This window comes from Copadichromis virginalis, linkage group LG23, assembly GCF_057382275.1.
Source record: "Copadichromis virginalis isolate Kocher_CV1m ecotype Utaka linkage group LG23, C_Virginalis_male_GT1.1, whole genome shotgun sequence".
In the NCBI taxonomy this organism is placed as follows: Eukaryota; Metazoa; Chordata; class Actinopteri; order Cichliformes; family Cichlidae; genus Copadichromis; species Copadichromis virginalis.
This window is the reverse complement of record NC_140639.1, coordinates 45116973-45127402: the sequence shown is the minus strand read 5'-3', so window position 1 is coordinate 45127402 and position 10430 is coordinate 45116973. Positions and strand designations below refer to the sequence as shown.

Genomic DNA, 10430 nt, shown 5'->3' with positions numbered 1-10430 from the left:
CACCATCGATGAGTCGGAGGCCCTCAGGAGAATCAGTGTGGGCGCGGGAGATTCCGTCGGTCAGTCGGGAACTATCGCCTGGATGCTGAAGGTCCTAGTAGCCAGGAGAATGCAATGCGTTTCTTCTGCGAGTGAGCGGTAATCCTTCGCGGCCAGCAGCGGGGAGCTGTGGCCTAAACCCTTCATCCCTCTGTGACCTCATTTACACCAGAGTTCAGATACTGGCATAAATGATGTATAGTGTCACACCAATAGTCCCAACATCAGTGGCATCACTAAAGTTGCCAGGTGAGTTTATAAATAGAACCCATGACATGGAGCAGGTACTGCAGACAACTGTAATGGATATTCATAATCACAGGTGTACCTGCTGCAACTGTAACAGACAAGGTCTTTTCCTCCATTCGCAGACGCTGAAGACCCCACAAGGCCCCCAGTGTCCGTACTCGCAGGAGAAGACACCGTCACAGACACCAGACATGTGGCTGTGGCTCTCCTCCTGAGACACAACTAACCCTGAGTAATTTATATATAGATTGGTGGTTCAATCCCTGCCTTTATTCCTGTATGCATGCTGTCTTTGTGGATATTCTAGATGTCAGTGACCTCTTTACTCATCTGTTTCTTTAGATTGTGGTATGATGCATTGCTTTTTGAGATCTACTTCACTTTGTCAGAGATGTTCTGTGTGAGTGATTTCTTGATTCGACAGGTCTGGTAGTAATCAGGCCCGAGTGTTTGATGATTTGAAATATTTCAGTGTGACAAATATGCAAAAAAAGAAGTTGGGAGGAGATCAAATACTTCAGGAAGAGCTCAGCGGCCCACACCTCACTGCACATCAATGGATGTGATGTGAGATGGTCAACAATGTGAAGTTCTTGGGTGTGCACATGTCAGATGACCACCACCATCACGAAGAAAGCCCAACAACATCTTCACTTTCTTCGGAAGCTGAAGAAGACCAGTCTGCTTCCTCCCACCCTCCCATCCTTTTACCAGGGAAAGAAGTCTCTGCAGCGGCTAGTGAGGGCAGCAGACAGGATCATTGGAGGCCCTCTCCCACCCATCTCCCCCCTCTACATAATGCTATATTTGCATATTTTGCACGTCTTTGTTTCGTCTTGTCCACAATATCCTGACCATCACTTGAACCTGGTATTCAATAATAACTGCACAACATCTCACTTCACTGTAACTGCACACGATCACTTTGTATTGTCTTTTGTCCTGTCCTTGTTTATCATGCATTCTTATAAATGCACCATAAATACTTTCATTTTAAAAGATTAAAACATTGGTATAAAATTAATATTAGTATTAATAGTAAGAAAAAGTGTTTTTCATATTATGAAATTAAATTACAGAGAAGTTGATTTTCTATGGATCATGTTTTATTCAGGGTAAGTACATCATTAACACCATTACATATTTTTTCTACTTCTTTTAAAACAGTTTTTCTGTCAACTAATGTTTTTGGATCCATACATTTCAGTTCCACTCAATCTCTGCAAGACAGACGTTATGTTAGAGGACTCCAGAAACAGAAATACCACAAATAACAGCTGTGCTGAACACAGGTTACAAGTTAGCTGATCCTCAAGTGAAACTACAAAATTTGTTTAGTTACAATCACAAAACTGCTTAGATCGTGTGATGGTTTGCCGGAGCTTGTGTTTTCTCCAAAACCTTGACAGCAATGGTCTTGACCGCAAGCAGCGCTTCGTTGCAGGCCCCGGATATGTGAGAAGGTGGTAACAGGAAGCCGTATTCCCCACGGTCCTGGAGCTCAAACGTAAAGGAGTATTTGATGCCAAGTTTGTACGCCCAGTCGTCAGAGCCGCCAGAACATGGGTCTGAAGAAAGAATAGAAACACTCACACATTCAAGTTACAGTGACTTTGCTTTAAAAAAACGAAAAAGAAAAAAGGCTGTCTTACATAATGTGGCTGCTCCAGGACCATATGTGTAGATGTTCCTGTAATATCGTTTGATCCTCTGGGCAGCTTCTTGGACCATCTCAAGCTTATGAACAATGTGTGTTCACAGAGGTTTAGACACAACAGTTGAATAAGTCTTTCACTGCTGTTGGATAGACTCGTGGATCATCCAGACTACTCACCAAATCGTTGTGGTTCTCCGCTTGATCAAAGGTGTAGGAATATGGGAAGATGAACATCTGGGAGTAGGAGTGGATGGTGATGTAGAGTTGAACTGTGTCCTTGTGTCTGCGCAGGAAGTTGGCCACAGCCTGCGCCTCGGGCTCAGACTCAGGAAACGGCCCGCAGTTGATTTCCTCACAAGGATTTTGAGAGGATCCCTTAACTGGGCACAACAGCGACACGTGACCTTGTGGAAGCTACAGAGACCCTTGCATGATCAACGAGTGCGTCCACACATGAGAAAAAAAAAGGGAAAGGAAAACTTACTGCCCCAATCAACATCAAAGTTTCTGTTGAGGTCAACGCCAACGCAAAAACCCGACTTACTGATGGAACGGTTCTTCCTCCACCACCTTCTCTTAATCTGAAAAATAAAAATAAGGAAAAATCATACATCTATTTAAAATGACTTCTTTTACATTGAAAAAATGATTTTGAGTTCTTACTGCCGTCCACGTGTATTTGTATCCATCAGGATTCATCACAGGCAGGACGTAGACATCCATGCTGTCCAGGATGCGAGTAATTTCCGAGTTTTGCTGATAAAATGACAAAGACTGACGGACAGATGGCGGAGCGTTCGTGAAACTGCTCCGAGAGAGAGCAGACTCCATTGCATTTACAACAAAGAGCATTTAGAGAGCTCAACTCCCCATCAAAGGCAAGGGCTAAAATAAAGTTTGATGTCAGCATTGTCAATATGGAAATCTAGTGTAGTGTATTAGTCTTTTTCTGTCATTGTGAAATTATACGTCTTCATTTGTTGCTTTAAGTTTGGAGATGATCCAGTGGAAACTAAAGCTTTTTCATAAAGCTTCATTGGATGTGATCCTGACCTTTGACCTATGACCTTGACGCAGTACATACTAAAATGGTGTATTGTATTGAACCCATATGATTGGAACTTTGGCTTCTATAGGATAATGTATTGTGATCCATAAGAAGCTGTGGGTAATATACAGTTTTGAATGACTTTCACATTTGGTGTGACCGTGGGGTTGACCAGATTAGCACCAAAATGAAATCATTTTGAGCTGTTACTGGTATCTACCATCAAACAAAATTTGAAAATGATATCTTGAACACTGTGGTGACTAGAAACTGCTAACAAAAAAACAGACAGACAAACAAACAAATGTAATCGATTACAGAGAACAGAGAACAAACGCAGACACCGCAGCTCAGTTGGACTCACGTGGTGCACAAACCACAAGCAGAAAGCCGGAGAGATCCACTCTCTTGCGTGGATCCCACAGTCAATCCACATGGCTTTCCTATTTGGCCTGTCATTGAAAGACAGCTGAGAAAAAAAGAGGCCATACACATGAAACTGTGCTCAGGAAGTAAACTGAGCTGTCAACACTGAACACTTTACAGCTTAAAGTATGTTTAATGGGATAAACAATGTTGATTATTTACCCCTATAAGTGTACAAAGAGTAAAAAAAAAAGGTCTGTGAGTGTTAAACATAAGGTTCGAGGGCCAAAATTAGCCCAGCAAAAGACTCCAACCCAGCCCACTGGATGGCTTTGGAAAATCTGATGGAGGGCATACATTTTAGACTTTTAACTGCATTTTCTTAACAATACCAAAGTAATTAAGTAATACATAATCAATGAAATGACAGAAATGTTCCTGGGGTTTTTTTCTTACCATGATCTGTTTTCTGTGAATGAACAAAAACTTTCTGTTTTGTAAATATGGGACAGTCTTATCATTCCTACAAGTTCAAGTTGACGGATGCAGCTTTACCTTGAGAACGTATAGCGGCCGCTTCTCGTATGAAGAACCAATAAGGATGGCTTTCACTGTTCTGGGGTTGTCTTGTGCAGTTCTGTTAATCCAGTCATAAATCTACAATGGAGACGGCGTACGTGGTTGTAAGCTGTAATATAGTATAACATACAGGGTAGCTGTGCATTTCCATGTAATCTAAAACAACAGCTCTGTGATAAACGGTGGCTGTGAAGTTTAGAATATCCTAATAAAACTACTGTGCGAAGTTGAAGAAAATATAAAAAATATCGGCAGCCCATCATCATCATCGTCACTAAACATGCTTAAAGTGGACTTATTATTCATCCAATCCGAACTGTCTATCCAACCTGTCTTAGGCCAAGAGGCAGAGGACGCTCTGGACAGCTCGCCAATCTATCGCAGTATCCCTCTAAACTATTTGGCAAATGTACAATGATTCAGCACATAAATCATAACATGCTGCTCTCCCCTGCATAACCTTTATAGGTTAAAAGTATAAGTATCAGTATTGGTATCGGCAATACTGCTCTTGATTTACTTGGTATCGGATCGTCACCAAAATTTGCAGTATGACACATCACTAATGGTCACAGCTCTGGCTGTGAACTCCACCCACCTGCCATTCAAATCTTTTGTTCACATGGGGCAGCCAACCAGAAGAAAGCTGGCTTAAATGGATGGGGTGGAGTTAAGTGATGAACCAATGGGGAGCACCAAGGCCCAGAATAAGGCTGATAGGGATTATATCGAACTGTGACCAATGAAAAGCTACTCTAGCAGAGGCTGAAAACAAAACTACAGAGCTGAAAATGAGCACATCAGGACTCCTTTCAATCTCATTCTTTTAAATAGGAAATGTATACCTCCTCAAGGGTGTGATATCTCTCATAAAAAGTTGAACCGCTTCGTGGGTCAGCGGAGTCATTCTTCATCTGCATTTCGGTCAGCACATTAGGATTAGCCAGTAAGACCCTAAAATAAACATGCAAACACAAATGATTCACTTGGAATGAAATGTGACTCGATGCTTAGTGAATGGTGTGCGTGCATTAAGCAGCATACTTGTGTGTTATGCCATGTTTCTGCAGTATAGCCTTGACTGTCACAGAGCTGTTTCCAGGGACATAGAGGTGGACCTGCACTTGTGTACTGATGTACTCATTTGAAACAGGCTGCCACAGGACTGTCTGTGAGAAAATATCTGATGTAATGAATCACAGAAGTAAAAACAAAACATTACAGGTGTATGATCACTTAACTTTAATGCCTACCTCATAGTGTGTGGATACATTCCTCAAGGTGTCCACTTGTTCTTGTGTTTGTGGGGTGATTGATAGAACTTGGTCACTAAATTTAAAAAATAAAAAATACTCATGCAGTTAAGATACAGCCATATAGTACCGATCTCACTCGGTTACCCATAGGGAGTGTATTTGCATGTGTCACAATATGGTTGCAGGTATTTACACAAGAGTGTCATAACCATTTTTAAACGGTTCAAAATGAGAGTAAAGACTTATAATCTAAAAAAAAAACCAACCCAAAAACCAAAACAACCACAGACAGAAATCTCTGCTAAGATGCCTCACCTTGTTTCTGTGCAGTATCCTGGCTTCAGTAGTATGCTCAAATTCATGAAAACAAACCAAATCAAAGGAGTCGACATGATGTCAGGGTCCAGCTGGACTGGAAAAGGCAGAGATCCGCTCAAAGTATGAGGGCAGGGAGATGATATTGATTGAAACTGTGTTTATTTAGAAGTTGAACTTTACTTTTAGAGAAGAACAAGGGCACGGGTCAGCTGAGGCAGAGCCCTCTGCTTAGTTAACTGCTACTGTTACATTGTAAACAACTTTATTAACTTATGTAGTACAAATCGCAAAAATCTAAAGTAACGTCAGCTTTGCACTTCTTCTTTTTAATCGTAGAAAACCCCAGTGGCGTAACACCTCCTCGCCTGTGGGTGGCGCCAGATAAAAGGGAAATACTATAGAGTTTGAGGTTCACGTGGGGGGGAAACGGGAAGAAAACAGCATAGGGGGAAAGTGGAAGCGATTTTTGTGATGTGTTGTTAAATTTCCATTGCCAAGATGTCGGGCCACGATCAGCTGGCCCACTATTTGTGTGAGTTAACAAGGTAGGATATATTTGTTTTTAAAGCACGCGCTCAAACCGGGATAACAGGATAAACGGTCGCGTGGGGAAACCGAGTTAGCTTGTGTCGTTTTCTTTTCGGGTGCTGCTGCTAGTTCTGTAGTAGCAGAGACGATCTTTGGTCAAAGACAAACGATTAAGAGCGGTGAAATATTGCACAAAGCTCTGGTTATTTAGCTGTTGAGCTAATTTCCCTGTACGGGGGGAAATGCATGTGCACAGACCGGGGGGGTTCCGATTTGTTAACAATATAATATAACGTCTCTATAAAATCCAAAAGGGGACTGGTGGACAGTTATTTAATCCAATAAGATTTTTTTAATAAGCTTTAATTATAACAATATATTATATTAACCTTATTTAAAAATGTAATGCAAGTTGAACACTCATTATAAATATGTAACACGGTTTCTTTAACCCTCATAAAACTGTTCGCGTCAAATTTGACCTGTTTTGACATTTGATAGCAGTAAAAACAACCTAAACGTCATTTCTTTAACTTCAAATTCGATGTTATTTCTTAAACTAACCCCGAAATACAAAAAGAAAAAGAAGAAGAATAAAAGCATTTAAAAAAGTATTGTTCGTGTGCTACATTTTTTTTTCTATACTGAGGCTCTTCCGGGTTAAATTTGACCCATATCTGTTGAATTTTAGCTCCACCAGCGGGTTAATAGTGACAGAGGTCGAGAGGAACCTGTTGTTCTAAAAAGTGATTGCCTGCCAAAAAATATAAACCAAACATATCTCGTTAATGATGTCAAATCATTTTGAGCCAGAAAAAAACATTCCTGATACAAGGTAGATACTGCAATCATTTTTTTCCTGCAAAGTCAAGTCTCATTGACATTAAAACCAATGCGTTTTTCACAGTTGTATCAAGTTGTCTAAAAAGGACTGGATTGATTATAATATAGTTACAATAATGCAGGGTTATAAAGATACTTGCCAAACAAATCTTTTTTATTTATTTTTTCATTTTATATATAACCCCTTTGTAAATCCTGTTGACTAACCAAAAGTAAACAAATATTACATGTAGAAAGACTTTATCACTTTATGGCAAAACACCTTGACACTATCGCGAGAACTGCCTGTGTTTCACATTTGCTCAGGTTCCCGCAGAACCTGCTTTTCATTGGAAAATCTTCAAACAGTGTAAAGTAATACAGGTGTGATCATACATGGTGCATAAAAGAAACAGGGGTCATACAGGGGTCACAGAGTGCCTTGACGCGGACAAGAGAGCATGTCGGTGGAGGGGTTACCACTGTCACGTCACAGCTGGAGCCTTTCTGTGTGGTTTGACTGCTCTCCATGTCTCTGTGTGGGTTTCAGCTTCTCTTGCACAAAGGTTTATACCTTGTTTTCTGATGTCTTTTACTTTGTGGATTTTACCATGTATTGTCTTCTCTATCTCCTGGATGTATTTTCCTTTCTGGTTCTTTCTCTAAAGCTTCATCTTCAGTGTGTTTATGAATTATAACCCAGGTTAACAGAACTACTCAGCATTTTCTTCCCATGTTTTTCAGTTTACTGTGGAAGTTGTTGCTGCCTCTGCTGTTCCTCTGTGTTCTGCTCGTTGCTGTCCTGGTCCTGCTGGTGCTGGCAGTGCGTTTCTGGCTGCAGAGCAACAGGACTGTGCGGCGAGCAAGGGACGGACGTCCCACTGTGGCCTTCTTTCACCCTTACTGTAATGCTGGGGGAGGAGGAGAGAGGGTGCTTTGGTGTGCTATCAGAGCGCTGCAGAACAGGTAGAGCTGGGTGTCTTTTTGCTTTTCCTGCACAATTTTAAGGTGATTCTCAAAAGTCCTAAAAGACCTCGATGTCTCCACAGGTATGCAGATATCAATTTTGTGGTGTACACAGGGGACCTGGGGGTGACAGGCCAGCAGATCCTGGAGGGAGCACGACGTCGCTTCAACATCCTGCTCCCCCGCCCGGTTCACTTTGTGTTCCTGAGGCACCGGCTGCTCGTGGAGCCCGGACTGTTTCCTCACTTCACCCTGCTGGGACAGAGCGTGGGATCTGTCTTCCTGGGGTGGGAGGCACTGACAGAGTTTGTCCCAGACATTTACATCGACTCCATGGGTTATGCCTTTACTCTGCCTCTGTTCCGCTACCTGGGAGGCTGCAGCGTGGCTAGCTATGTTCACTACCCCACCATCAGCACTGACATGCTCTCTGTAGTCAGAGAGAGAAACCCCAGGTATACGCTGTGTTTAAAGAGCACGCTAACTGATTGTGTTCTTAATTAATTAATTAATTAATTTTTAAACAGCTGTTTTCTAACCGTCTCACACTGTTAATGTCTCAGGTTCAACAACCCAGACTACATCTCCAACAGCCTCTTCCTGAGTGCCTTTAAGGTGGTCTACTACTGTCTCTTCGCCCTGCTCTATGGCATGGCCGGCTCCTGCAGTGACCTGATCATGGTCAACTCCTCCTGGACCCTCGATCATATCCTATCACTGTGGCGCTCCCCCAACCGCACCTGTGTGGTCTACCCGCCCTGTGACGTCAGCGCTTTCACAGACATCCCGCTCGAAGAGGACGGGGACAGGAAGTGCCACTCGATCATTTCTATTGGGCAGTTCAGGCCGGAGAAAGACCACCGGCTGCAGATTCGAGCCTTTAAAAAGGTGCTTGATAGGAGGAGGGAGGGGTTAGGGGGAAGAGAGGCACTGAAGTTGGTTCTGATTGGTGGATGCAGGAACCAGGAAGATGAAGACAGAGTGCTCATGTTGAGGGGGCTGTGCCAGGAGCTGGGCGTGGCTGACAGGGTGGAGTTTAAGCTGAACGTACCCTTTGAGGAGCTGAAGAGAGAGATGGGGGAAGCTACAATTGGACTTCATACCATGTGGAATGAACACTTTGGAATAGGTAATCAATCCGTTTGACATAATGTCTATTTTAAAACGGGATTTTCTTGAAAATATCCAACTTCTTTCTCTTTTTCCCCCCCTTCTAGGTGTCGTGGAGTGTATGGCAGCAGGGAAGGTGATTCTGGCTCACAAGTCTGGCGGCCCCAAGTTGGACATTGTTGTACCTTTTGAGGGGGGTCAGACTGGCTTTCTTGCTGATGACGAGGACGGCTATGCAGAAGCCATCCAAAGGATTCTGGCTATGTCGCCAAGCAGCCGCCTGCAGATCAGGCGCAACGCGCGTCAGTCTGTGGCTCGCTTCTCAGATCAGGAGTTTGAAGCCTGCTTTCTAGCCGCTGTTGAGCCACTCATAGGAACACTCGAGCGATGAGAGGAGGAATTATTCTACATGTGTGTTTGTGCACGTGTTGTGATGTTTGATACTTGGAGCACCTTTCCCCTCATGCACTTAGGGCTGCAGATCAGTCATGAGCTCAAGCAGAGAGCTGTGGATAAAAGACTCCCAAATACAGGTATTGAAAGGTTAGTTCCAGGATTTCTCCTAAAAGTAGAAATGAGAGAGGATAAAGTTTGAATCAGAACAACTGAAGGCTCTAATTTGGGGTGAAAAACCCACAAAACAGAACAAAACTAAGTGATGTTTTGAGCACACTGCTCAACTCAAGGATCAAAGTCATTCCCATAAAACGTGAATATGACTCCGATAGTAAATCTTAATGTAAGTAATGAAAATGTTCTTCATGTAGTGGGTGTGAATTCATCCACAATCCTGTGTTTAGAAGTTGTAGTTAATCGTTGTCTGTTGTTCCAGTTTTGTTAACGTGGTGCGTGTTAATGTTTCAGTGCTGCTTTTTATTTCTAACGTGATCGCTGCACATTAGTGCTCTGAAACTTTAAACGATACTCCCCCACATGATTAAAGCGAAATTAATTTGACTGAACATTTATTCTTTGTGTGTTAGATAGAATCAAGTCATTTTGGGGTGAACTGTGTCTGAAGGGGAACAAATCGTGTGCTAAACTATGCTGAAAAGGGAGCAAAATAACAGGAAACATTCATTGTTTACAAGAGTTCCAGTTCCTCACATTTCCAGAATGTATTTTTGATATCAAGGATGAATGTAATAAACATACAGTGAGTGGGAGGGATTGTTGCTTTTGTGTCTCACTATATAAACTGCTAACAGCTGAGAACTACAGTCTGGACTGTTCTTATCAGGCCTATAAATTGTCAAAGTGCCCAAACCTGACCTGAAGTTGAAATGTGCTGTGACAGATGGGGTCAGTGATCTGTAAAGATGAAGAAAACCGAGGGGAGATTAACATGACTGAAATAAAAACCACTTTATGCAAAAGCATTTCTCAGAGCTGTTATCAGTCTCGTCATCGCTGCAGAACAAGTGGATATTTAAGGTGGATTGAGACAGTTTTCCTTAAATTGCATCATAAGTTTGCAAATATATATTATAAA

The 10430-nt window shown here is 42.3% G+C and overlaps 2 protein-coding genes across 2 annotated transcripts; one reads left to right on the top strand and one right to left on the bottom strand.

The window, feature by feature from the left end:
• Window positions 1-1372: 1372 nt before the first annotated feature.
• Window positions 1373-5631, bottom strand: cpb2 (carboxypeptidase B2 (plasma)). The gene is made up of 11 exons (XM_085447843.1): window positions 5510-5631; window positions 5192-5267; window positions 4983-5107; window positions 4784-4892; window positions 3915-4016; window positions 3358-3462; window positions 2609-2719; window positions 2430-2526; window positions 2123-2325; window positions 1941-2025; window positions 1373-1856 (listed from the first exon to the last, which is right to left on the bottom strand). The coding sequence occupies exons 1-11, from the start codon at window positions 5584-5586 to the stop codon at window positions 1645-1647; spliced, it is 1302 nt and encodes a 433-aa protein (XP_085303969.1). The 5' UTR covers window positions 5587-5631; the 3' UTR covers window positions 1373-1644.
• A 39-nt stretch (window positions 5632-5670) lies between these two features.
• On the top strand, window positions 5671-10104 carry alg11 (ALG11 alpha-1,2-mannosyltransferase). Its single transcript, XM_085447842.1, has 5 exons — window positions 5671-6057; window positions 7607-7828; window positions 7912-8283; window positions 8392-8957; window positions 9046-10104. The coding sequence occupies exons 1-5, from the start codon at window positions 6011-6013 to the stop codon at window positions 9327-9329; spliced, it is 1491 nt and encodes a 496-aa protein (XP_085303968.1). The 5' UTR covers window positions 5671-6010; the 3' UTR covers window positions 9330-10104.
• The last annotated feature ends 326 nt before the right edge of the window (window positions 10105-10430 follow it).

Bases quoted from the DNA above. Each gene is read 5' to 3' on its own strand.
- cpb2 (XM_085447843.1), bottom strand. From the start codon at position 5,586: ATGTCGACTCCTTTGATTTGGTTTGTTTTCATGAATTTGAGCATACTA. The intron at 4,893-4,982 runs GTATGCTGCTTA...TGTTTATTTTAG, and splicing joins AAACATGGCATAACACACAA to GGTCTTACTGGCTAATCCTA. The intron at 2,720-3,357 runs GTGAGTCCAACT...TCTGTCCGTCAG, and splicing joins GCTTGTGGTTTGTGCACCAC to TCTTTGTCATTTTATCAGCA.
- alg11 (XM_085447842.1), top strand. From the start codon at position 6,011: ATGTCGGGCCACGATCAGCTGGCCCACTATTTGTGTGAGTTAACAAG. The intron at 8,284-8,391 runs GTATACGCTGTG...TTAATGTCTCAG, and splicing joins GTCAGAGAGAGAAACCCCAG to GTTCAACAACCCAGACTACA. The intron at 8,958-9,045 runs GTAATCAATCCG...CCCCCCTTCTAG, and splicing joins GAATGAACACTTTGGAATAG to GTGTCGTGGAGTGTATGGCA.